The sequence below is a fragment of the Aquarana catesbeiana genome, linkage group LG03, assembly GCF_042186555.1.
Source record: "Aquarana catesbeiana isolate 2022-GZ linkage group LG03, ASM4218655v1, whole genome shotgun sequence".
Classification (NCBI taxonomy): domain Eukaryota; kingdom Metazoa; phylum Chordata; class Amphibia; order Anura; family Ranidae; genus Aquarana; species Aquarana catesbeiana.
In genome coordinates, this window is record NC_133326.1 from 561,949,983 (window position 1) to 561,975,334 (window position 25,352).

Consider the following 25,352-nt stretch of genomic DNA (forward strand, 5'->3'; position numbering starts at 1 on the left):
CACTCCAAATATCCAAAAAGCTTGCTTGATGTACCTTTATTGTCACAAGTGTATCAGACGTGATTTTGGGACAAAAGTACTCTGTCTGAATATGTGGCTTTGGAAAGGATCCTGCGAGGTCTTCACATTAAAAAAATTCCTACCTTTGAGCTCCATGATGAGGAGCATATAAATAAATGGACTGACACTCTGTCTGAATGCTCTATTTCTCTCATGAAGATCATCATCTCGTCTAAAAACTAATAGATAGAGAGGCTACAGAGTGAAATTTCAACTTTACAGGAGGACACGCTGATTTCACTGACTTGGATGCAACATTTTAGGTTGTGAACAAGCAAGCTATTGCTTGCGAACCATGTCAGTTGCATGTCCTGTGTTTGTCTGATACACTTGTGACAATAAAGGTACATCAAGCAAGCTTTTTGGATATTCAGAGTGCGACCATTTCTTTATTTTATTCCCATTGGACGGTGGTGAGCCGGGGTCTGCACTTGTTATCCATCTGCACCTGAAGATTTGCCTGGAGCAGTGTGTGCTTTTCTTTGGTTTTTACTTACTAATTAGGTGACTTCTGAAGGCAATTGGTTCCACTAGATTTTTTGTTAGGGGTATCAGAGTAAAGGGGGCTGAATACAAAGTCACGCAACATTTTTCAGATATTTATTTGTAAAAAATATGGCAAACCATTTATTGTTTTGCTTCCACTTCACAATTATGTGGCACTTTGTGTTGGTCTATCACATAAAATCCCAATAAAATACATTTACGTTTTTGATTGTAACATGACAAAATGTGGAAAATGGGGTATGAATACTTTTTCAAGGCACTGTATGCAGGGTGCCATCATTGGTCAGTACCTGGCCTGGTTCATTTACACAGTCAGTGCAATAAGAAGAACATGTTTTCCCACTTATTTTAGGTCTGTGGCTTAGAAACTATTGAAGTCATTAGATTAGTATAAAAGCTACTTTACAACAAGCATACATCGTACCGCAGCAAAGATTTCTTTTAGAGCTGAACTCCATCCAGATATAAAAAGGACACACATTAAAGTGGTTCTAAAGGCAGAAGGTTTTTTTACCTTAATGCAGTGTAGAGCACCCCCTAAGGAGCTGCAGGTGAACTGGGACCCCCCCACCCTGCACAGCCAGGTACACCAAATTTTTACTGGCACTTTCAGAGACAAAGAACAGTCCATGACTTTGTTTTTGTGGTTTATTGAGGGTTAATAAGTTGGATGGGGATGGGAGATTAGGGGATGCCCACTTGACTTTAGCAACATCTTCAGGAACATCTTCCTATATACAGTCTACAGCCTCCTTGACATGCCTTCTGCACTTTACGTGCTTGCAGACTCCAGCTTGATTACTGAAATGTATCTGACAGGCACAGTCAGATTTAGCAATGGCCTTTTGCGGGCAGGAACTCAAGGCCCCTTGTTGTCTAGTAGAACACAGTGATCAGCTTGTACTCTTCCTCCTGTGGCTACTGGTCCCAGTTTCACCTCCTCAGGCACTGCCAACCCACCTGGCTGCAGCTGCCCCTTTCACTAGCCCTCCAGGCTAACTTTCCTCCAGACTGTCCCTCTCACCAGCCCACCCAGCCAAATCTGCAGGAGATCTCCCAGGGAAAAGATGAAGACTTGGCACAACGCGGTTCAGGGAGAACTGGCTATGTATGGCAGTCTCCCCCTTGTTAGTCCCCAATAGTGCTGCTCTACTCACACTGTCCTCACACGTGCTCCCATGACTCCAGGAAGAGCTTCCTCCATGTGTTGTGCCAGGATCCTTCCAGCACCGGAGCCCCAGCCCAAGGTCACCCCCCAGACTAGGGGGAACCCTTGAGGGCCACCGACAGTGTCCACAGCACTATATCTCCATCTTGGACCCAACTGCCCTTCTGGCATGGCTCATGCCTATTTATGAGGTGAACCTTGCCCCCTGCCAGCTCTTCACTTAAGTGGAGTTCCACCCAAAATTGGAACTTCCACTTTTTGGATTCCTCACCCCCACCGGTGTCATTTGGCACCTTTCACGGGGGAGGAGGGAACAGATACCTGTCTAATACAAGTATTTGCTCCCACTTTCTGGCATAGATCACCGCGGCGCTTGCGGTGACCTACGCCACTTCTGCCGCCTACACTCTCCTCCATCGCTGTATTCTGTGACACACAGAACACAGCAGGGACCAGAGAGGACTCGCGCATGCGCAGTAGGGAACCAGGAAGTGAAGCCGCACGGCTTCACTTCCTTATTCCCTTACAGAGGATGGCGGCGGCAGCAGCCGAGAGCCGATGGATGGATCGCCTTCGGCTCCCGACATCACGGCTCCCTGGACAGGTAAGTGTCCATATATTAAAAGTCAGCAGCTGCAGTATTTGTAGCTACTGGCTTTTAATATTTTTTTTTCAGCGAACCTCCGCTTTATGATTGGCTGAGGCCATCATAAATATTCCAAACAGCGCCTCCTAACCTCCACCCACTAGCTCTAGACGTTTCTACAACCTACTAGACCAGGGGGAGGCAGCAGAGGAGCTGTCAGGATGCGTCACCCAGCCCTGGCTCATTGAACCCTGACCCAGATTCACAGGACAGGCTTAGTCCTGAGCCAAACTAAATTTTCCCACACTACAAAACCTACACTACAAAACATATCTCACATCTAGCACACACTAGAGGGTGCTACACTAGTTTTAATGTGAGCCAGAAGTGCTGGCAGGGGACCCAAGAAGAGGAGTATCAGAGCTAAGTTGTGCAAAACCATTACACAGAGCAGGTAAGTATGGCACATTTGTTATTTTTAAAAATAAGCCTTTAGGATCACTTTAAGGGGGCACTGTAATCGTTAATACATAATGTCATGTCTTTTAAATGTAGTGCAAGTACCTGAATGTGGTCTGGTATCAACCTCTACCTGTCCCTGTACAGCAAAGTTCAGACTAGAGGGGGAACAAGACGTACAAGGAACCAATTTTAAAATTTTTGTTTTGGGTTTAATACCCCTTTAAACAGTTGCCGACCAGCTGCCGCAGTTATACTGCGGCAAGTTGGCTTGACTGCGCGAATTGACGTACTGGTACGTTGGTTCGTACACTGGATTTTTCAGCCGCGCGCCCGCCGCGGGAGCTCACTCGCGGGTCCGACGGACTCTATGTCCGCCGGCCACCCGCGATCGTGGAAAAGAGGCAGAATGGGGATCTGCCTTGTTTACAAAGGCAGATCCCTGTTCTGACAGAGGAGGAGAGAGAGAGAGAGAGAGAGAGAGAGAGATCAGCTGTTCCTAGTGATCAGGAACAGCGATCTCTCTCTACTCCCAGTGAGCCCATCCCCCTGACAGAAAGCACCTCCCTAGGAAACATTTAACCCTTTGATCACCACTAGTGTTAACCCCTTCCCTGCCAGTGCCATTTATACAGTGATCAGTGCATTTTTATAGCAAAAAAGTATCACTTAGGGTCAGATTTGTCCGCCACAATGTCACAATCCTGAAAAAAAAACAGAAAATCACAGGTCGCCGCCATTACTAGTAAAAACAATTAAAAAAAAAAAAAAAAAAAGTCCCTAAATCTTTCCCCTATTTTGTAGACGCTATAACTTTTGCGCAAACCAATAAATATATGCCTATTCTGATTTTTTTCACCAAAAATATGTATCAGAATAGATATTGGTGAACATAAACTGATGAATACATTTTTTTAGGATATGTATTATAGCAGAAAGTAAAAAATTTTTTTTTTCCAAAATTGTTGGTCTTTTTTTGTTTATAGTGCAAAAAAAAAAAAAAAAAAAAAAAAAAACTATCAGAGATGAAATACCACCAAAAAAAAGCTCTGTTTTTGGGAAAAAAAGGACACCAATTTTGTTGACAGCGTTGAACGACCATGCAATTGTCAGTTAAAGTAACGCAGGGCCGTAAAAAATGGCCTGATCATGAAGTGGGTAAATCCTTCCGGGGCTGATGTGGTTAAGGGGAACCAATCACAATGTATAGCTGACCTCAAGCTGATAATATACATATAACAAGGTCTCCCCAGCCTCCCACAGTCTGATGAGAACCCCCAGGGCTAGAGATAGCTGACATCCTTCTATATGTGGTGGGTTGAAAGGCATAGTGGGTGCAAGATGGATAAAATTATTGGGTGCCAGATACTTCTCTTACAAACTTTTATGGGGGAAAGAGGTTTAGGGCCAAGACACCCCTGAGTAGTTGCAAGTTCACCCTTTGGTAGAACTTACATTATTTAGATTAGTTCACAAATGGGCGTGAAACAGGTAACAACGGGGCCTTTAATCTCCGGTTCTTTGCTGTGTTTCAATGATAACAACTTACTGATAAGATTTTTAAAGCGGTGTGGTTTTAACGGCTTACGCCAACAGTAAAAACACTTCTTCCCTTAAAGTTGGGAAGTGGACAAGATGAGGTACAGATTTTCCAGGCTTGATGCCTGGCAGCTACTTTGCATAGCAGTCGCTTTATTCATCTCGATCATTCTCCCTTCCCTCTTCACTTACCGTCTTCAAGCACCACCTGGGAGTGATCCGAGATCGTTCACCTTGCTTCATTCATGATGAGTGAATATACTGGGGCAGACAAGTAATGACCGTGGGGCAGGGGCGGACTGACCATCGGGCACTGCCCGAGGGCCCATTCGCCAGTAGGGGGCCCTATGACAGCTTCCACTTCGATCTACCCATCAATCACAGCTAGCTGACTGGTAGATCGGGTCCCGAATCCCTGCTCCCTGCCAAGAGACTGCAGTGTAAACAGACCTCTCGTGATGCGCTCCACCCCGCCGACCCCTCCTTCCTTCCTGTCCACCCCACGTGCTTGTATTTGTCATCACCTCGGATGGACGAGAAGAGAGGAGGGGCGGTGGGGAGGAGCTCATCACAAGAGGTCTGTTTACAGCCGCTTCCCGCACTACTCTGCATGGAATGTGCAGCAGCTTGTATGCTGTCCTGTGTCCCTCTATGTGCCCAGCGTCCTGCTCTGTGCCCCATGCCCTGATGTCTGCCCCCATGCCCTGCTCTTTGCTCCCATGCTCTGTGTGCCCCCATGCCCTGCTGTCTGCCCCATGCCCTGCTCTGTCCCCACATGCCCTAGGCTGTGCCCCCATGCTCCGATTTGTGCCCTCATGCCCTGCTCTGTGCCTCCATGCCCTGCTCTGTGCCTCCATGCCCTGCTCTGTGCCCCCATGCCTTGATGTCTGCCCCCATGCCCTGCTCTGTGCTCTCATGCCCTGCTGCCTGCCCCCATGCCCTGCTGCCTGCCCCCATGCCCTGCTGCCTGCCCCCATGTGTACCTTGTGATGTGTCCATGACCTACTGTGTGCCCTGTGACATGCCCTGTGTACCCCATGCCCTACTATGTGCCCAGTTCCCTCCTGTGGGCCTTGTGATGTGTCTTGAGCCCTACTTTATGCCCCATTATTTGCCCTGTACCCTGCTGTGTGCCATACGATGTGCCCTGCTCTGTGCCCCGTGATGCATCATTCAGTGCCCCATAATGTGCTCTGCTGTGTGCACCATACTGTGACCTATATGTGCCCTCTTGCCCCATGTAATATCCCCTGCTGTTTCCCATTATGTGCCTTCTTGCCCCCATGTAATATGCCCCATAATGTGCTCTGCTGTGCCCCATAATGTGCCCTCTTGCCCCTATGCAATATACTCTGCTTTACCCCATAATGTGCCCTCCTACCCCATGTAATGTTGCCTGCTGTGCCCCATAATGTGCCCTGCTAGCCCCCGTAATGTGCTCTGCCGTGCCCCATGTGCCCCTCTGCCCCCTCTGTAATGTGTCCTATGTGTTCCCTGCTGCCCCCCCATGTAATGTGTCCTACTGCCTCCCCCCAACCTGTAATGTGCCCTGGTGAGCCCCATAATGTGCCCTCCTGCCCCCACACACACACACACATATTGTGCCCTCCTGACCCCCTGTGTTCTGACCTGCTGACTTCTATACTTCGCCATGGTTCCCCCATGCTCTGCCCTGCTGTCTTTATTAACCCTCACAGCGCTGGCGGGAAGTGTCAAAAGACCAGGCTGATCCTTTCCCCTGAGCAATGAGATTTGTTGGTTCTTCTCCACATTGATAGTACACATGACAACATAGTCTACAAGAAGGGTAGCGGTTACTTGCCACATTCCCACGGAGCCAGACGGAGTCTCAATGAGCCGAAGCCGGTTGCTATGGGAGACAGCTGCAAGGACAATGCCTTAGCCCCATGTTGGGCGCCAAATGTAGCAAGGTCTCCAACCTCCTTCAGTCTGATGAGAACCTCCGGGGCCAGAGATAGCTGACATCCTTCTGTATGTGGTGGGTTGAGAGGCATAGTGGGTGCAAGATGGATAAAGTTATTGGGCGCCAGACACTTCTTGAATGCAAAAGAGATGTATATTTTTCTTACACACGTTTATGAGGGAAAGAGGGTTAGGGCCAGGACACCTTTGAGTAGTTGCAAGTTCAATTAGCAGACTCCAAGAACTTAATAGGAGGACAGCCATGCAGGGAAAGGCCCCCAGCAAGAAGCCACATCTGCACATGCAGGAATGCTGTCTCCTATGGCAACAGTCTTTAACAGTTTCTAACACAAAGCATAACAATTCTTTCACCTTCACTACAACTTCTCCAATACACTGAGCTCCCGGTCTCTTACTAGACACACTGATTCACTGTCACGGAATCCCTTTAGCTCATCCAATCTTCACGGTGATATTTTCCTCAAGCGTCACCTCCACCTCTCTGCTGGGTACCTAGCTTGGCACTCCAGATACTTCTTAAGCTTCACCCCACTGGTTTGTTCGTCCCTAGCTTGGCACACAAGGCTGCTCTGCAAGAGTCACCTCCACTGGCTGGGTCCCTGGCTTGATCACCGCCTGAAGTTTCCAGATTCTCCACCATGCCCGGTCGGTGAGAATACTGCTCCGGTACTTGCTTCAGGTTACTCATTGTGGTCCCTGGTAATAAGGTGGTTGGTCTCTTAGTGGCGACAGCTTCCCCTCTACCTCCGACCACTGACAGGTTCTCCGGCTGGTAGAACCGTCACTTTTGGTTGGACTGCAAGCCGCAATCCCAACCATGCGCTGCTCTCTTGCTTCTGGATAGGCCCAGAGACAGCCTAGCAGCCAGACGCCCCCGGGATAGACTCAATCTCCGGCCTAGCAGCCCGAGGCACACGACACACGTCCACCCAGACAGCCGTCCAGGTGGCACAGAACATAGATCACCTGACTCCACCCGAATATATAGGCTCTCCCAGCAGGCCAAGGGATTCAAGAAAACCCCAGCCTATTTGCTGCGATACCCCATATACCCATAACCTGACCTTGGGATTCCCTTATCATATCTAGTACCACCAAGTACCCAGCCACCTACTGGTAGAAGAGAAGAGAAAAGTGCAACAAGGCCAAACTTAGGGAGAAATCAATGGATCTTTAACAATGAACAAGGATAACTACTCCTGCCCAATAAATTTGTGAGGAGCATCCCTGCCTAAACTTCAGGGTGCTACATACAATTTCCAGCTCCTGAGTGTGCACAGCAACATAACATAAGGTTGTGGATGGGAGGATGGTCCCACCTACCTGCCTTGTCCTACTTGCATTTCAGGGCAGCCAGAGCAAGCACCTCATCCTTTGCTTATAAGGCAAGACCCAACTCCTAAATATTATTAAGCTCCCTCCAGCTAACCACTGATATGAAAGCAATCAAAACTGAGGAGTAATGCTGGTCATAGATTATGCAGTTTCATCTTTAACCATGGGTGTTGACGGTGTTAATAGGGGAAAATCGTTCCCACTGCGCTATTGTGTTCTGACAGCTGGAGGTTTCCCTGTCGTCAGAATACAATGATCACTGCTGGTGGCTATAGTCATTGGCAGGGAACGCGAAAAAAAAAAAAACAAACAGTAAATTCAGTACAACCAGCCTCCCAAAGATTGGTCGAAATTTGTCTGGTTCCTGCTGAACTGGACGAATTTTAATCCATTTATAGCTGATTTAAAGGCCAAGCACATCTTTTGAAATAAAATAAAATGCACATTTTTTGCAGGTAAATGTGCATTTATTTTTTATTTTTTCTAAAAGAGCCTGCAGAGCATTGGATCCACGATCAGCAGATTATGGATGCAATGTCTGGCTCCTGCAGACTCTCAGGATAGCTGTCTGCCCATACCTCATATGGGCAGGTAGTTACTTGAGAGCAGGAAGAATCAATGAACTATCAGAGTGCTCACCGGCCCCCTCGTACTTCATTGAGAATGACAAGCTGTCAGCCACAATGACTGACCCTATTTGTAGTCTATCCATTCACAGGAAACTATGAATGAACAACATGGCCATGTGGATGGAGCCCCACATGCCCGTGCCGTTTTCAAATTTTGACAGCGGGTGTAGGGAGAAGATCCCCCATCTGCTGTCACAGGGAGGGGGAAATAAAGTGTGCATGGTGCAAATGCAGGACATGTTACATTTTCCACCTGTTTTTAGGTTGGAACATGTAACATGTTCCCAAAGGTGAATTTTTTAAAGGTAAAATGATGCACAATTTAAATTTATTTTTGCCTGGAGCTTTAACCCCCCTAGCGGTATTCCCGAGTCTGGCTCAGGGTGGATTTTCAATACCAAAAGCGGTATCCCCGAGCCAGACTCGGGATCGCATCGCAGGATCCAGGAAGAGTTTACTTACCTTGTCCCCTGGTTCCTGCGATGTCTCTCCGCTGTGATCGGCGAGCCGCTGTGTCTCGCTCGATTCACAGTGCCGAGCTCCGTCCCTTGCGAGCGTTGCGACGCACGGGGACGGAGTTCGACGGCAAATTCAAAAAGTGAAACACACAGTATAGATACAGTACACTGTAATCTTACAGATTACAGTACTGTATCAAATAATTACTCATCCCCTTTGTCCCTAGTGGTCTGTCCACTGTCCTGCATGCAGTTTTATATTATAAATACTGTTCTTTCTGCCTGGAAACTGGAGATTGTCCATAGCAACCAAAACTGTCCCTTTACATCAAAAGTGGCTTTAGAGCAGCTAGAAAACAGCGATAATAAATTAGAATCACTCACAGAATTGAGTGATAGTGATTTGTGGGAAAATCCATCACCAAACACTAAAAGTAACGAAAGTGACAATTCTGCAACTGAGCAAATTTTTGATTTGATTACATTATTGAATAATTTTTATTATTATATTATTATTTGTTATAATTATTTATAGTTATTTATTATATAATTTTTTATTTAGTTTTTCAAAATTTATCATACCCGGGATGTCTACTAGACTATGGTTTGGACAGATGTAAGTGAATTATTCCTAAGAATTACAGGCCTACAATATAAAACGCCAAATTTCTGTGCAAAATAATGGTACCGCTTTCAGCACCTAAAATCTGAAATAATCATACCGCCAGGGAGGTTAAGCACTACGAGCAACAGTCAGTGTGTATTTGTACATGGCTTTTCTTGCTGAGCATAGTATGAAGTCTCATCAGGAATATGTCCTATTCAAATGCTTTAAACCAGGGGTTTGCAACCATAAAGAGGTTGAGATCAACCTGAACAACATGGGAGACGTCAAGGATCACATTGTTGCCGCCTCACACCTGATTTACACCTCTAATTGCCGTACTGCCATGTTGCAATCCTGTGCATTGCACAGCAATTATGGGTTCAAATCAGGTGGTAAGGAGGCAACATTTCACCTACTCACCACTTGTCAAACACTCGAATCGCTTGTCAGAGGAGCAGCAGTGCCTGCTGCACTTGTGAATGAGCCCTTAGTTGCATTCCGCAGCGGCACCCTTAGGGCTTATTCACACAGATTTGGGTAGGTGGTAAAACCCTGCGGTTGAGTCATGGTTTTGCCACCCCCAATCCCAACCTCCTTTAGCTGCTGAGGCAGCAGTCAAAAGGTGTACACATTGCTGCAGCAGGAATTACTGTAAACTTTTTGGTTTGCTATTGGTGGGTGCTACCGCCTGCCAACTGGGACCCATTCAAGTAAATGGAGCCACTTTGCAAACGGCCCACAACTGCATGCTTCTGCGTGGTCCAAGGGGTTAAAGCAGGTGGTGAGGAATAAAAAACAAAAAAGTCATGCTTATCGAATGAAAGACGGAATAAATATACAGTAAAGATAATAATCGAATGCATAATATGAAATAAAAAATAAAAAGATGAAATCTGTGCAAAGTCAAGTGAAAAATAAAGAATTATAAAAATATCAAATATTACAATGTTATTGAAGTTCTGAAAAATAAATGTTCTTGAAGTAAAAAAAGGAAGGAATCCAGTGGGATAATTTGATCCAAAGAGTTCCACCACCAAGGAAAAGACAGATCCTCCTGTGACAGTCACTAAGTGAAAACTCTTATCGGATAGTGTGGACCTCCTATCGCTAGCGAGGTCACATACACATGCAGATATAACCCTCTGCGGGGTAAGGTGATCCACCTTGTCTCTGGAACCAGGTGAGGGTCAGGAAGATTCATTCAGGGTATCCAACTCACATCTCAATCCACCAAATACCACATAGCATATACAGTTCTCATAAGTTTACATATCCTGGCAGAATTTATGATTTCTTGGCCATTTTTCAGAGAATGTGAATGATTACACAAAAACTTTTCTTTCACTCATGGTTAGTGTGTGGCTAAAGCCATGTATTATCAATCAACTGTGTTTACTCTTTTTAAATAACAATGGCAACAGAAACTACCCAAATGACCCTGATCAAAAGTTTACATACCCCAGTTCTTAATACCATGTAATACCCCTTTAACATCAATGACAGCTTGAAGTCTTTTGTGGTATTTGTGGATGAGGCTCTTTATCTTCTCAGATGGTAAAGCTGCACATCCCTCTTGGCAAAAAGCCTCCAGTTCCTGTAAATTGTTGGGCTGTCTTGCATGAACTGCATGTTTGAGATCTCCCCAGAGTGGCTCAATGATATTGAGGTCAGGAGACTGAGATGGCCACTCCAGAACCTTCATGTTATTCTGTTGTAGCCAATGACAGGTCAATATGGCCTTGTGTTTTGGATCATTGTCATGTTGGAATGTCCAGCTTCCTGGCTGATGAATGCAAATGTTCCTACAGTATTTTCTGATAATATACTGCATTCATCTTGCCATCAATTTTGACCAAATTTCCTGTGCCTTTGTAGCTCACATCCCCAACATTAGCGATCCAACTCTGTGTTTCACAGTAGGAATGGTGTACCTTTCAACATAGGCCTTGTTGACTCCTCTTCAAATGAAGCGTTTATGGGTTGTCTCAATAAACCTCAATTTTGGTCTCATCACTCCAAATGACTTTGTGCCAGAAGGTTTGAGGCTGGTCTCTGTGCTGTTTAGCATATTGTAGGTGGGAAACTTTGTGGCATTTGCGTAGTAATGGCTTTCTTCTTCAACCATGCAGCCCATCTTTTTCAAGTGCCTCCTTATTGTGCATCTTGAAACAGCCACACCACATGTTTTCAGAGAGTCCTGTATTTCACCTGAAGTTATTTGTGGGTTTATCTTTGCATCCCGAACAATTTTCCTGGCAGTTGTGGCTGAAATCTCAGTTGGTCTACCTGATTAGGAGTTTGAACACTGCTGATTGGCATTCTCAATTCCTTGGATATCTTTTATATCTCTTTCCTGTTGTATACAGTTCAACTACCTTTTCCCACAGATCCTTTGACAATTCTTTTGCTTTTCCCATGACTCAGAATTTAGAAACGTCAGTGCAGCACTGGATGAAAGTTGCAAGGATCTGTCAGGAGTCCAGAAACACATTGACCTTTTATACACACAAAAACAAACAAATCACAGGTGAGGATGGCTACCTTTAATAGCCATTCAAACCCTTTGTGTCAACTTGTGTGCATGTTATCAGGCCAAAAATCACCAGGGTATGTAAACTTTTGATCAGGGTCATTTGGGTAGTTTCTGTTGCCATTACGATTTAAAAAGAGTAAACACAGTTGACTGATAATAAATAGCTTCAGCCAAACACTAACCATGAGTGAAAGAAAAGTGTTTGTTTTTTCATTCATAATCTCTGAAAAATGCATACATACTCTGTAAAAAAAGGAAGGGGGCACCAATAGTGTGATAAAGTCTAAAAACACTTTGATAAAAGCCAAACAGGATGGATACTCGCAAACATATAAAAACGTGAGTATCCGGGGTCACGTGGGGCATAATGACATCAGTGCATAGCCCTGCCCGACATGTTTCATCAGACGTGACGTCTTCCTGGGGCAGTTGGTGAGAAAGCAATACAACGCTGCCTGCTTTAGCCCCTTGTTTGCTGTACTGCACAAGGTTGCAGGGCACTTGCAAAAGCAGCCTCATTCACTTGAATGGATCATGCTTGGCAGGTGCTACACCCACCAACCATGACAGGGTGTATAACTCCTGCTGCGGCTGCAACATGTGTACAGCATTGGCCACTTTCACACTACTGCAGTGCATCTGTGGCTTTCCTGGGTTAGCTGCGCTTTGCCATAGACTCCTATTATATCCTGCAGGTGTGCTGCACTTTCTAAAAGCGCACCAAGACTCCTGAATGCAGAAGTTTTGGTGCACTTTTAGAAAGTGCACCAAACCCACAGGATATAATCAGGCACATATCTGCCCCAAGGCAAACAAAGAGTTTGCCTTGAGTGGCAATTTTCAGGGGGGGGGGGGGGCACCACCCCCAGACGACCACGCTATAGTCAAATGTCGGCTACAGTCTGGTAATCCAGTTCTGGGAGGCCGTCTATTGAAACTCTCCCAGATTTGCGCCCCCACGTACCCGCTGTGGTGCGCATCTGGCGTGATCTGTGATCGCTATCTCCTTTGGACACAGTTGATCACAGATCAGGGTAAAGAGACAATAACAGCAGCTCTTTACCATGTGATCAGCTGTGTCCAATCACAGCTGATCACAATCTAAACACACTTGCCGGATATCAGCATTCCTTTTCCCCCCGCTGTCACAATGTGAGGAGAGGAGAAAGCCGCTAACCGGCAAGTGTAAAAGGGGACATCTACACTGATAATCAGGACACTGATCATCACTGGCATCACAGATAGAATTACAAACTCAATACAGGCGCCAAATCTTTTCACACAGCATACAAAACTTGACAAACTTAAAAGAAAAAAAAGAAAAGAAATTTGCAGTCAGTCATTCTCAAAAGAATAATATTTCAGATAAACTTCCTCTGATTGTCACATTACCTGACCCCAAACAGAACCTGCAGGAGGGTGCAAATCCCGGAGACAAAGAAGATGGTGCTGATCAAGTTACTCTGAGTCAGCGGGTCATGGGTCAAGCACAGGTCTTTCGACAAGATTAGGGGGATGGCGATAATACCCCCCAGTGCGGTCAGGTAATGCTGAAAGAAGAAAAGGACAGATTAGAATAAAATTACATGCTTGAAATGGGAGAAAACCCTAACCATAACTAGTCCTAAAAATGTTCCCTCCCCCCTCCTACCTAACCTGTATAAAAAGATCTGTGTACTTCTCTATTAAGAATCTGCTCAGGTCTGGTTTACGTGATCCTGCAGTTTCGGCTTGGGGAGCGCTTGACAATGGCTGTGAAATCCATGAGCTGCGATATCACCACAGGTTCCCATGGCCCAGCCATTGTCAATGCTCCCTCATCTCCCCTGCAGCAGCAGCTCACTGACACAGGGGAGACAACCCTGGGGGATCATGTGATCGGTTGATTAAAAATAGGCAAGTACACAGAACTTTTTTTATATATGAGCTAGGCAGGATAGATGGGGGGGGGGGCATTTCTAAGAAAAGTTATATTAGGGTTTCCTTGCTGGTTCCTGTCTAAAGGCCCTAGCATGTGTATGTATGAATGTGAGTTAGGGACCATAGATGGTAATCTCCTTGAGGGCAGGGACTGACGTGAATGTATAATGTATATGTACCTTAGTACCATATGGATTGGTGTGGCGAGATTTTTAAAAGTTGTGCCTGCCTGTACTTTGTGCATTCATCCGCATTTCCAGCCCTTTGAAATGAATTAGACATGTGCAGAATGAAAAATTGTTTTGGTTTCATTATTTAAATAATTTAGTTTAGTTAAATTAGTTAAATTTGTTTTGTTTATTTGTTTTATAATTTGATTCAAATTCAATTCAAATTGACATTCGAATTCAAATTTATTCTATTTGAAATTCGAATTTCGGAAGATGGTTATATTCTATTGTTTTCTGTTCTATTCTCTTATTTTCTAGTCTATTTTTTCTATTCTATTGTATTCCAATTTATTCTATTTGAAATTCGAATTTCAGAAGACAGTTATAGGCCATTTTATTCTATTATAGTCTATTGATTTTTATATCCTATTCTTTGATATTATTTTCTCTTATTTTCCATTCTATTCTAATCTATTCCATTCAAAATTCGTATTTCAGAAGATGGTTATATTCTTTCTATATTATTCTTTTCTCTTCTATTGGATTCTATTCTATTGTTTTTTCTATTCTATTCGCATTTTGAAAGAATATTATATTCTATTCAGTTTTCTATTCTATGCCATTCTTTTCTGTTTTTACGCTATTCCTTTTCTACTCTATTCTTTTATATTCTATTCCTTTATTTTCTAGTCTGATTTTATCTATTCTATTCTTTTCTATTCTATACTTGTTTTCAAATTCAATTTCAAATTTGTTTTCAAACCCGATTTGAATTAAATAATTCGAATTTTGGCCGAATTTCATTTTGTTGTTATATTGGATTTGTTTAAATTGATTACTATTGTATTTCGGAGATGAGGATACATCCCAATTTCCGAAATACGAAACGAACTGCACGTGTCTAAAATGAATAAAACTATCAAAAACAGAGCATGCATTTTGGTATGAAAAATAGCCCTGAAAAATCTTGGAGGGATGCACTGCATCTAGACGGCCTTATATGAAAGGGGCCTAACATAACATTGTTTTATTATCTGCTGATACTGAAACAGGAACTGTCACTGCTGCATTTACTGCTGACAGACAGCAACTTAAGTGAGGCCCGGAATGGAAAGAAAGCATGGAAAATAATGAAGGGCCGGGCATGATAAGTGTGGAGCGGTGAGACAACAAGGGGTTAATGGGAGAGGGAAGTAAAGGGGAGGAGGCAGAAAAATTAACTAAGGGGGTGGAGTGCTATAAAAGAAGGAGGCGGGGAATTCCAGGAGCAGTGGGGGAGAAACAGAAGAGAGGAGAAAATGTGACACACGCTGCAGCAGCATGACAGATATAGATTTAATCCAAGCACGCTTGCGGATGGCAGCGACGACGAGGGGGCCCGAATGGTTACAAGCTCAGGTAGCTACCCTTATCCAGGATGAAGCGGGGGGGTCGTCCGCTGCGGGAGGTGAGGTAACGCCACATGCTAGGAGGTCCTGGTTGCCTGAGCGCTTCTCTCCAGGCCCCTCCAGCAGAGCTCAGCGCCCCACTAGGAGCCCGTTAGCGGACCCATCGGAACCCCCGGCCAAACGAGCGGCATCCACGGCCACCGGGGGAACGGGCGGAATCCTCGCCATCGGCGGAGCTTGGGGGCGGGGCTACGGGCTGTAATGGCGCCCGCGCCTCGCCGTCCAGGACTGAGACCAGGGATAGTGCAATCCCCCCCTTCGCAGGGCTCTGTCAGGGGGCAGATTCGGTGGAGGAGGAGCGGTGCCACGGCTGTGGGGCAGCTACCAGACGCTGCTGGCAGTCCGCTAGCACAAGACAGATGGAGGGATGCAGGAGCAGACAGAGGGAGACGAGCAGGGCCTAACAGAGGAGTCACGAGTACAGGCCTGCGTGGTGCAGCATCTGAAGGGAGACACACAGAGGGCGGCGAGCGGCAACAAGCCAGTGGTACTGGCTATAGAGTTTTGGGGTACAGCATGGCAGAACTTAAAGATAAGGTTGAACTGCAACAACATGGGGGGGGGTGCAAGTCGTCAATCGGTTATCCGCATCATCACAACCGGTAATACGATTGCTGCACCACCTCGTGTTGCGTTGTTTACAGTTAAATGTTTTTCTATATGCTGCTCATATCCCAGGCATTGACAACACGCTGGCTGACTCCTTGTCTCGGTTTCAGTGGGACAGGTTCAGGGAGCTGGCCCCAGCTGCGAAAAAGGAGGGGATTCCTTGCCCGGGTTGGCTCTGGGAGATGGCCTTGGAGTCGCCGCGGGATGAATCAAGAGGTCTGTAAGTGGGTCGACCTGGGCGGCATATACTAAGGTATGGACAGAGTGGTTAGATTTTACACGGCTGGCAGGAGCCGAGCTGGGAGGCACAAATGGAGGCTGCTTGTGGTATATTTAGTTTCACGGCACATGGGGGGGGGTCAGTGTCCGTGATTGAGTGGAAGCTGGCGGGTTTGGCCTTTTTATTTAAGCTTCAGGGCCTGACGGATTTCATAAGGACTTCTGGGTGAAACAAGCGCTAAAAGGGTACAGGAAGAGGCACTCTAAAAAAAGATGAGGCCGGTGTCATTTTCAATTCTGCAGGTTATTTGTACAAAATTGGGTGGGGCGCGTCCCTCTAATTATGAAGTAATTTTGTTTAGGGCAGCTGTCAGAGAGGTTACCTGGTTGGGCGCCAGGGCGCGTTGGTGCCCGGGTTCCTGTGCGTGCTGGGGCGCGTGTTTCTGTGGGCACTGGCGTGTCTGGTCTGGCCGGCCGTGGCGTGCAGGGTGGCGTCCGGGCGTGCGTACACGCTAGCACGCGTTCGCCTATGGGCGTTACCGCGGGCGTGCCCGGTGGTGTTGGTGTGCACGCTGGTGTCGGGGGCGCACTCGGGTGCGTGCGGGGGCGCGGGGCGCCTTGGCGTATTGGCGCGTGCACGAGCACGGCGTTTTGGCGCCAATCGGCCTATTTAAGTCTGCCTCTATCCCTGTTCGGTGCTGCCTGATCAACAGCTCTGTGTCTAGTTCCGTGATCCTCTCTGTGTTCCGTATCTCTGAAGTTTGACCCCCTGTGACCCGGCTTGCCCTTTGGACCTCCTTGACTGCTGCCTGAACCCGACCCCGGCTTGTTTGACCTTGCTTCTGCCTGCTCCCTTTGTACCGTTGCTGCCAGCCCGTTGCCGACCTCTGCCTGTGTGTGACCAACCCGATAAGCTCCTGCTCAGCATCAGTTCCAGTATTCCTGAGTCCTGCTGCTGGAAAGACCACCTTTCTCCAGGATCCAAACACCAGGCCCTCGTACCACTCCGTATTCGCGGGCTTTCTGTCTGCTCTATCAGGGGCCCCGAATCGGATACGTAAGGGAGCCTACCCTCTGCCCAAGCGGACTCACCTGTCTGGTAAGTGAGGGACCTGACAGTATCAGGCAGCCATGACTGAGTCCGGGCAGGGGGCCTCCCCCATGGATGAACTTTGCAGGCACCTAGCGGGCCTCACCCAAGCAGTTAAAAGCTTACAGGAGGGCTATACAAGACTGGAAAGACAGGTCCAGGCCCTCTCAGCATCTCCCCAGGGAGCAGCACCTGCTAATCCTGCCTCAGCACCCTCTGTAGTAATGCTCCCACCAGAGCCCAGGGTGCCTACACCTGAAAAGTTCTCCGGAGAACGTTGCAAGTTCCGGGCGTTCCGCAACGCATGCGAACTTTATTTTGCTTTACAACCCCGTACGTTTTCCCTGGAGGCCACCAAGGTGGGGTTCGTCATATCTCTTTTGACCGGCGAGCCTCACCTGCTGGAGCAAAAAGCCAGATCTCTGGATTCCTTGAATGACCTCTTCAGTGCAATGTCACAGTTATACGAGGACCCCCAGCTAACAGCCACTGCAGAAGCTGCCTTGCAATCCCTACAACAAGGCCGCAGAGCGGCCGAAGATTACGCTGTGGAATTTAGGCGTTGGAGCTCTGACACGGAGTGGAACGACGCGGCCTTGCGTCACCAATACCGGCTGGGGTTGTCTGACCCTCTTAAAGACGAATTGGCACGGGTAGGGGTACCTCAGACACTGGATGAGCTCATAAATCTGTCAATCCAGATTGACCGCCGCCTTAGAGAAAGACGTTCTGAGAGGTCCATTGGCCATCCACGCCTCACTTGGATGTTGCCCAGGGCTCCTAGTGCCCCGAACCAAGCTCCTCCTGTCCCATCTGTTCCAACTCGGGAAGCTCCTGAACCCATGCAGCTAGGACTGCTCCGTCCCTCTTTGACCCCAGAAGAGAAAACGCGCAGACGCACACTCAATCTGTGCCTGTACTGTGGAGAGTCTGGACACTTTGCAAGGGCATGCCCCAACAAGAGAAGTAAGTGCCTGCCGTCCTCCTCTTTGTGTGCACCTGTTTCACCCAGATCCGGTAACCATCTAACACTCTCTGTTATATTACAGCTACCCGGAAGGAACATCCCAGTACCGGTCATTATTGATTCGGGAGCATGTAGCGGATTCATTGACCGGACCTTCATTGAAAATCATCATATTCCTATCCAACCCAAGGCCCAGGGACTGGCAGTTTTCTTAGCGGACGGTTCCACCCTCAGCTCCGGACCTGTTACCCAGGAAACTGTTCCTCTACTGGCCACCATTGGCCCGGAACACCAGGAACTTTTACGCCTGGATGTCATCTCATCTCCTCTCTTTCCAATAATCTTAGGAATGCCTTGGCTACAGGCTCACAATCCCAGTATCAACTGGTCCACAGGCAAAATCCAGTTTTCATCTGAATATTGCAAACAACACTGTTTACGGGGGACCCCCATGACATCCTCTCAATGCCTTTGCCTAGACTCAGAAACCAAGTCTTATCAAAACCTTTCCGAACCCTACCGGGATTTCCTGGATGTGTTCAGCAAAAAGAGGGCAGAAACCATTCCGGTACATAGACCCTACGATTGCCCGATAGAACTTTTACCCGGAACTGAAGTTCCCTTCGGGAGGATTTTTCCCTTAACTGAGCAGGAGCTGGGCACCTTGAAAGCCTATATTGACGAAAACCTAAAGAAAGGATTCATTCGTCCCTCCACATCTCCAGCAGGTGCAGGAATCTTTTTTGTAGAGAAGAAAGATCATTCCTTACGTCCCTGCATGGATTACCGGGAACTCAATAAAATTACTAAAAAGAACAGATATCCGCTACCTCTAGTGCCCAAACTATTTCAGAGGTTAGGATCTGCTACCGTCTTCACCAAGCTGGACCTCCACGGAGCCTACAATTTGATCCGCATAAGAGAGGGGGACGAATGGAAGACGGCCTTTCGTACTCGATTTGGGCACTACGAGTACCTCGTCATGCCCTTTGGCCTGTGCAACGCGCCAGGCACATTCCAGCACTTCATCAATGATGTCTTTCGTGACTTTTTGGACCTATACGTCATCGTTTATCTAGACGATATCCTGGTTTTCTCTGCTTCCCTGACTGACCATCGCAAACACGTGCGAAACGTACTTACCCGACTTAGACAACATGGGCTTTATGCCAAACTCGAAAAATGCGAGTTCGAGCTCCAATCCATTCAATTCCTAGGCTTGGTCATCTCTCCTGACGGTATCAAAATGGACCCGCAAAAGGTATCTGCTATCTTGGATTGGCCTGCACCTGTAGACAAAAAAGGAGTACAGCGCTTTATTGGCTTCGCCAATTTTTATAGAAAATTCATTAAAGGATTCTCTTCAATAATAACTCCCATTACGGAACTCGTTAAACAGGGAATCCGGTTCTGCTGGACCCCTAAGGCGCAAGTGGCCTTTGAAAAACTCAAAGCTCTGTTTACTTAAGCCTCCATCCTCAAACAGCCCAATCCTGCCTTGCCTTTCGTCCTAGAAGTGGATGCTTCCGAAGTCGCGGTTGGAGCCGTGCTCTCACAAAGACAAGGTGCTAAAGCACTCCTGTACCCTGTAGGATTCTTTTCACGCAAACTCTCCTCTTCCGAGAGGAACTATGACGTGGGAGATCAGGAACTTCTAGCCATTAAGGCAGCTCTGGAGGAATGGCGTTATCTCCTGGAGGGTGCAGCTCACCCCATTTTGGTCTACACAGACCATAAAAACTTAGAATATCTAAGGACGGCTAAGAGACTTAAACCCCGGCAAGCCAGATGGGCACTTTTTTTTTCCCGATTTATTTTTCACATTACCTACAGACCCGGATCCAAGAATGTCAAATCCGACGCCCTCTGCCGAATGTTCCTTGACTCAGAGAAGACCCTGCCTCCAGACACCATCCTCCCTTCTGGGAATTTCCTGATCTTACAGGAGGATCTCATCTCTCAGATCAGACGGTCCTCTATGGGAATGTCATCACCTGCTGAAGCTTGTACCAAAGATGGGCTGTTCTGGTACAAAAACAAAATTGTGGTCCCTGAGGAGCTAAAAGTACGGGTGTTAAACTTGTGCCATGATCACAAATTGGCCGGTCACTTCGGCACACGGAAGACAATTGATCTCGTCCAACGCACCTTCTGGTGGCCTCACCTTGCTAAAGACTGCAAAGAATACGTAGAGTCCTGTAATACTTGTGCCAGAAGCAAGAGTAGCCGGGCAAGAGCATGGGGTCTGTTGAGACCATTACCAGTCCCAGAGAGACCGTGGGCCATGATTTCAATGGACTTTATTGTTGAACTCCCCCCATCAGAAGGTTTCTCTTCCATCTTTGTTATGGTAGACAGGCTGTCTAAAATGGCCCACTTTCTCCCCATGAAGGGCACCCCTTCGACCATGGAAACCGCTACCATCTTTATTAAAGAAATCATCAGATTGCATGGAGTACCAACCAACATAGTTTCCGACAGAGGCGTCCAATTTACCTCCAGATTCTGGAAAGCCCTCTGTGGCGCCCTAGAGATTGAATTATCATTTTCTTCGGCCTATCACCCCCAGTCAAATGGACAAACCGAGAGGACGAATCAGACCTTGGAGCAATACCTCCGCTGTTTTTCTGCATTCTCCCAGGATGACTGGGCTTCCCTGCTCCCCATCGCGGAGTTTTCTTACAATAACTCACTGCACTCAGCTACCAATCAGTCACCATTCTATGCTAACTATGGTTTCCATCCATCCTTCTTGCCGGGGTCTATTCCCGAGTGCCCTGTCCCTGCAGTATCCGAAACCTTGGACTTTTTCTCAAACAATAACAAACTACTGCAGGATACCATGACCAAAGCTCAAGAAGACTACAAAAGAATTTTTGACAGGAAGAGACGTGGAGAACTTGCTCTGGAACCGGGCAACTCTGTCTGGTTATCGACTACTAACCTTAAGTTGGCCTGTCCGTCCAGAAAACTAGGCCCTAAATACTTGGGTCCTTTTCTGGTGAAAAGAAAAATTAACGATGTGGCATATGAACTTGACCTTCCTAACGCCCTGCGGATACACCCAGTCTTCCATGTGTCACTCTTGAAGCCGGTCACCCCCAACTCCTTTGTCGGCCGTAGTATTGGCCCACCCAAGCCTATCCTAGTTAATGGCGAAGAGGAGTTCGAGGTGGAGGCAATTTTAGATTGCAGAAGAAGACGCAACCAAGTTCAATACCTTGTAAAATGGAAGGGCTATGGGCCCGAAGATAATTCTTGGGAGCCAGAGAGCAACTTGCACGCCAGGGAACTCTTACAGTCTTTTAAAGCTTCTCATGCCTCAAAAATGGCCCAGCTGGGCATCCGGAGTCTGCCCTTGAGGAGGGGGCACTTTCAGAGAGGTTACCTGGTTGGGCGCCGGGGTGCGTTGGTGCCCGGGTTCCTGTGCGTGCTGGGGCGCGTGTTCCTGGGGGCACTGGCGTGTCTGGTCTGGCCGGCCGTGGCGTGCAGGGTGGCGTCCGGGCATGCGTGCGTACGTGCGTTCGCCTATGGGCGTTACTGCGGGCGTGCCCGGTGGTGTTGGCGTGCACGCCGGTGTCGGGGGCGCGCTCGGGCGCGTGCAGGGATGCGGGGCGCCTTGGCGAATCGGCGCGTGCACGAGCACGGTGTTTTGGCGCCAATCGGCCTATTTAAGTCTGCCTCTATCCCTGTTCGGTGCTGCCTGATCAACAGCTCTGTGTCTAGTTCCGTGATCCTCTCTGTGTTCCGTATCTCTGAAGTTTGACCCGTTGTGACCCGGCTTGCCCTTTGGACCTCCTTGACTGCTGCCTGAACCCGACCCCGGCTTGTTTGACCTTGCTTCTGCCTGCTCCCTTTGTACCGTTGCTGCCAGCCCGTTGCCGACCTCTGCCTGTGTGCGACCAACCCGATAAGCTCCTGCTCAGCATGAGTTCCAGTATTCCTGAGTTCTACCTGCTGCTGGAAAGACCACCTTTCTCCAGGATCCAAACACCAGGCCCTCGTACCACTCCGTATTCGCGGGCTTTCTGTCTGCTCTATCAGGGGCCCCGAATCGGATACGTAAGGGAGCCTACCCTCTGCCCAAGCGGACTCACCTGTCTGGTAAGTGAGGGACCTGACAGCAGCGTTTTCTATTGCGTTTTTTAGAGCATTTCATGTGGGGGAGTTGGTGAACCCGGCAAAACGGGAAAAAAGGGGTTTGATGGTACAGGACGTGGAGGTCAAGGGCGATAGGGTGGTGTTAAGGTTGCGCAGGTCTAAGACAGACCAGGGAGAAAAGGGGGTAAAGATGCAGCTGTTTACGTAGCCTGGTTCAGAAGTCTGCCCAGTAAGGGTAGTTGAGGAACTTCTAAAAATTTGACCGGTTGGAGAGGGGCCGTTGTTCATGCATGGGGATGGGACCTTTTTATCGAAGTTTCAGTTCATTGCAGTGTTCCGCAAGTGCCTTAGGACGGCGGGGCTGGATTGTAGACAATTCGCCTCACACTCCTTCCGCATCGGGCCGCTACAGAGGCCGCCAGGTGTGGGTTGGATGAGACAGCAGTTAAGAGGATTGGGAGGTGGGAATCTAGGAGGTTTCGGTCTTATGTGCGTCCTCACTTGGTAGATGATGACGTTAAAAAAAAAAAAAAAGAAGGAAGGTGTGTGTGAGCGGCGCATATATATTTTAATTTGTATTGTGTTATGTCATTTCAGATGGAGGTCAACCATGCCTCGTCTGGATATTGGGGCATTCTTATGTTTTTTGGGGGGCCAGGAGGGGGGACGCTAGACCAGAGGGCAGGTAACTGGGGTGTTCGCGGAGAGAGGCATGCATTAGATGGATAGGAATTCCAGGAATGGGATGGAGCAGAGTTGTGCCTGAAGTCGAAAAATACCTTCGGCTTGACAGGCCACCAGATGTGTTGGTATTACACGTGGGGGGGGAATGACTTGGGGGTCCGATCCACCAGGGAGTTGGTTTCTGATGTGAATTGAGATTTTTTGACACTTCGAGTGGCTTTCCTGGGGATGATAGTGGTGTGGGCAGACATAGTATCGAGGACCTCATGGCGCATGGCGAGATCAGTGTTCAGGATCAATAAAGCACGAATTAAGGTGAACAAGGCGGTGGGTAAATTTGTCGTTAGAAATGGGGGATTGGTAGTGACACACATGGAGTTGGAGGTTAACGTGGGGATGTACCTAAGAGGAGACGGAGTGCTCCTTTTGGCTGTGGGCATCGATTTATGGGCACTAGGTCTTCAAGATGGTATTGAGAGGGCCTTGAGGGTGTAGAGGGGCCCTTAAGGCTAAGGGGTCATCCTTGCGGGCTGTGGCGGGATCTTTGGTCTCTGATGGTGGTAGAAAACAGATCTGATGGAAGTGGCGGGGGGCTCATTTGGTGGTATGTGCCCCTCTGGTGTGTTTCCAGCGGAAGGGTAGGCTGGAATACTGAAATGGTTGCACTGCGGGAAGGGGGTTGTCTCCGAGCTGATAACGCAGCTGGAGGCCTGGTATGGTAAAATATGGTCCCGCAGTGTACTGGTGGAAAGTTTAAAGTGGAGAATGTGAAGTTTGGGGTGCCAACAAAGACCAAAAGATTGGGCGTTAAAATTGTTGTTAAAAGGTTGTACATAGTTATACATATGTTGATTAAAAAAGTTATTTAATATTGGATTTTAATAGTTTATTAATAAAAAGGCTGCTATGGCCAGTTATACTCCAAACTCCTGTGTGTGGTCTATTTGTTATATAACAGGGGGGTAAAGAGAAAGGGGTTTTAAAAAGGTAAAAGGGGGGTTATGGAGAGAGTTGGGGATATTGGTCTTACACTGGTCATGTCATTTCATTATTTTGCTCATAATAAGGTGGACCATAGCCTTCCAAAATGCAAATCCACTTACATACCTGGACACCAAGAAAGATGCACAAGTACCATGGCGGCACATCTGTCACTGTGTATGCTGGTTTGTTCCGCTCATTATAGTCAGGACTGACCTTCTTCCTCCCCTTCTCCCCGGGGTCTTTGGTGTTATAGGAAGAAATGATGTTGTAGTGGTTGACATCTTCAATCTGCCAAAAAGATCAGAACTTTGGTTAGAGGTCAGGGATCTTCTACGAATCGGTTAATAATTAGTACATTTTATCTTTCTGTGGACAGAATTACAGCCTAATAAATTAAAAGGCTGATGGGGATGAAATCAATCAAATGCATATTACATCAGTCATCTATGTGGCCATGAATCACAACTGCCAGCTCTGGTTCAGGTTCATTTAATATCCATCTTTAAAGTCATTTATTTGCTTGGAAGAATGAAGACTATTGTGAGGGTCAAAAACTTTTGGTTTTAGTTTTCGATCCTGTTGGGGAAAATTTTGTATTTTCTGCCACTGACTCTCAATGGGAAGTAAAAGGAAATCTCTCCAAATGAAGGAAAATCACCTTAATAGTGATAGGATAGAGGTACAGCGCGCTCATTTTTCAAGCTAGTGCCTCTATCCTATCACTGTGCACGCTCTAAAACATGTTGCATCATACCCGTTACATCTTCCCGTCGTATGCTGCACTCCAGCCCTCTTCCTAGGCCCGCTGACTGCGTTCCAGACCTTGCTTTGGCTCCCGCCCGAAAGACGGAAGTAACCTGGCTGACAGGACTCTGGCTCGGCTGCACACAGCCCCATAGGAAGATTCGGCTGTCGCCAGTTTGTACAGGAGACTGACGCTCTACTGGACCACATTATGCCATTTTAACTGCTTAATAACCGGCCTATAGCCAAATGACGGCTACAGGGCGGCTTGTTATCTCTGGGAGGACGTCCTCCCGGAGAATCGTTCCCGCGCGCCCCCTGGGGCGCGCACGCGGGAACATCCGTGCTCGTCGGGTTCACGGGACCCGGCGCTACACGGATCGCGGTAAAGGGCCAATGACAGCGGCCCTTTACCATGTGATCGATCCGTCCAATGACGGAGCGATCACAAATATCAACAAAAGAACTCAAACAGGGTCATGACAAGTTCACTGCTCTCCTCTCCTCACACCGATGCAGCGTGAGAGGAGAGGAGAGCAGATCGTGTGCTAACTGTGAGTTGTGACATTGTAGCAGTGCCCAACGGTGCTC

General features: G+C 47.5%; 1 protein-coding gene across 1 annotated transcript in view; it reads right to left on the reverse strand.

Annotated features, from left to right (window-relative positions):
- LOC141132865 (solute carrier family 23 member 1-like) overlaps nt 1–25,352 on the reverse strand; it is a 147,513-nt gene that overhangs the window by 23,787 nt on the left and 98,374 nt on the right. Inside the window, exons 2-3 of the mRNA XM_073621790.1 lie at nt 24,141–24,305; nt 13,218–13,375 (exon numbers count right to left, since the gene is read on the reverse strand). Of these exons, the coding sequence (XP_073477891.1) occupies nt 13,218–13,375; nt 24,141–24,305 (323 nt within the window). The remainder of the gene's footprint in view (nt 1–13,217; nt 13,376–24,140; nt 24,306–25,352) is intronic.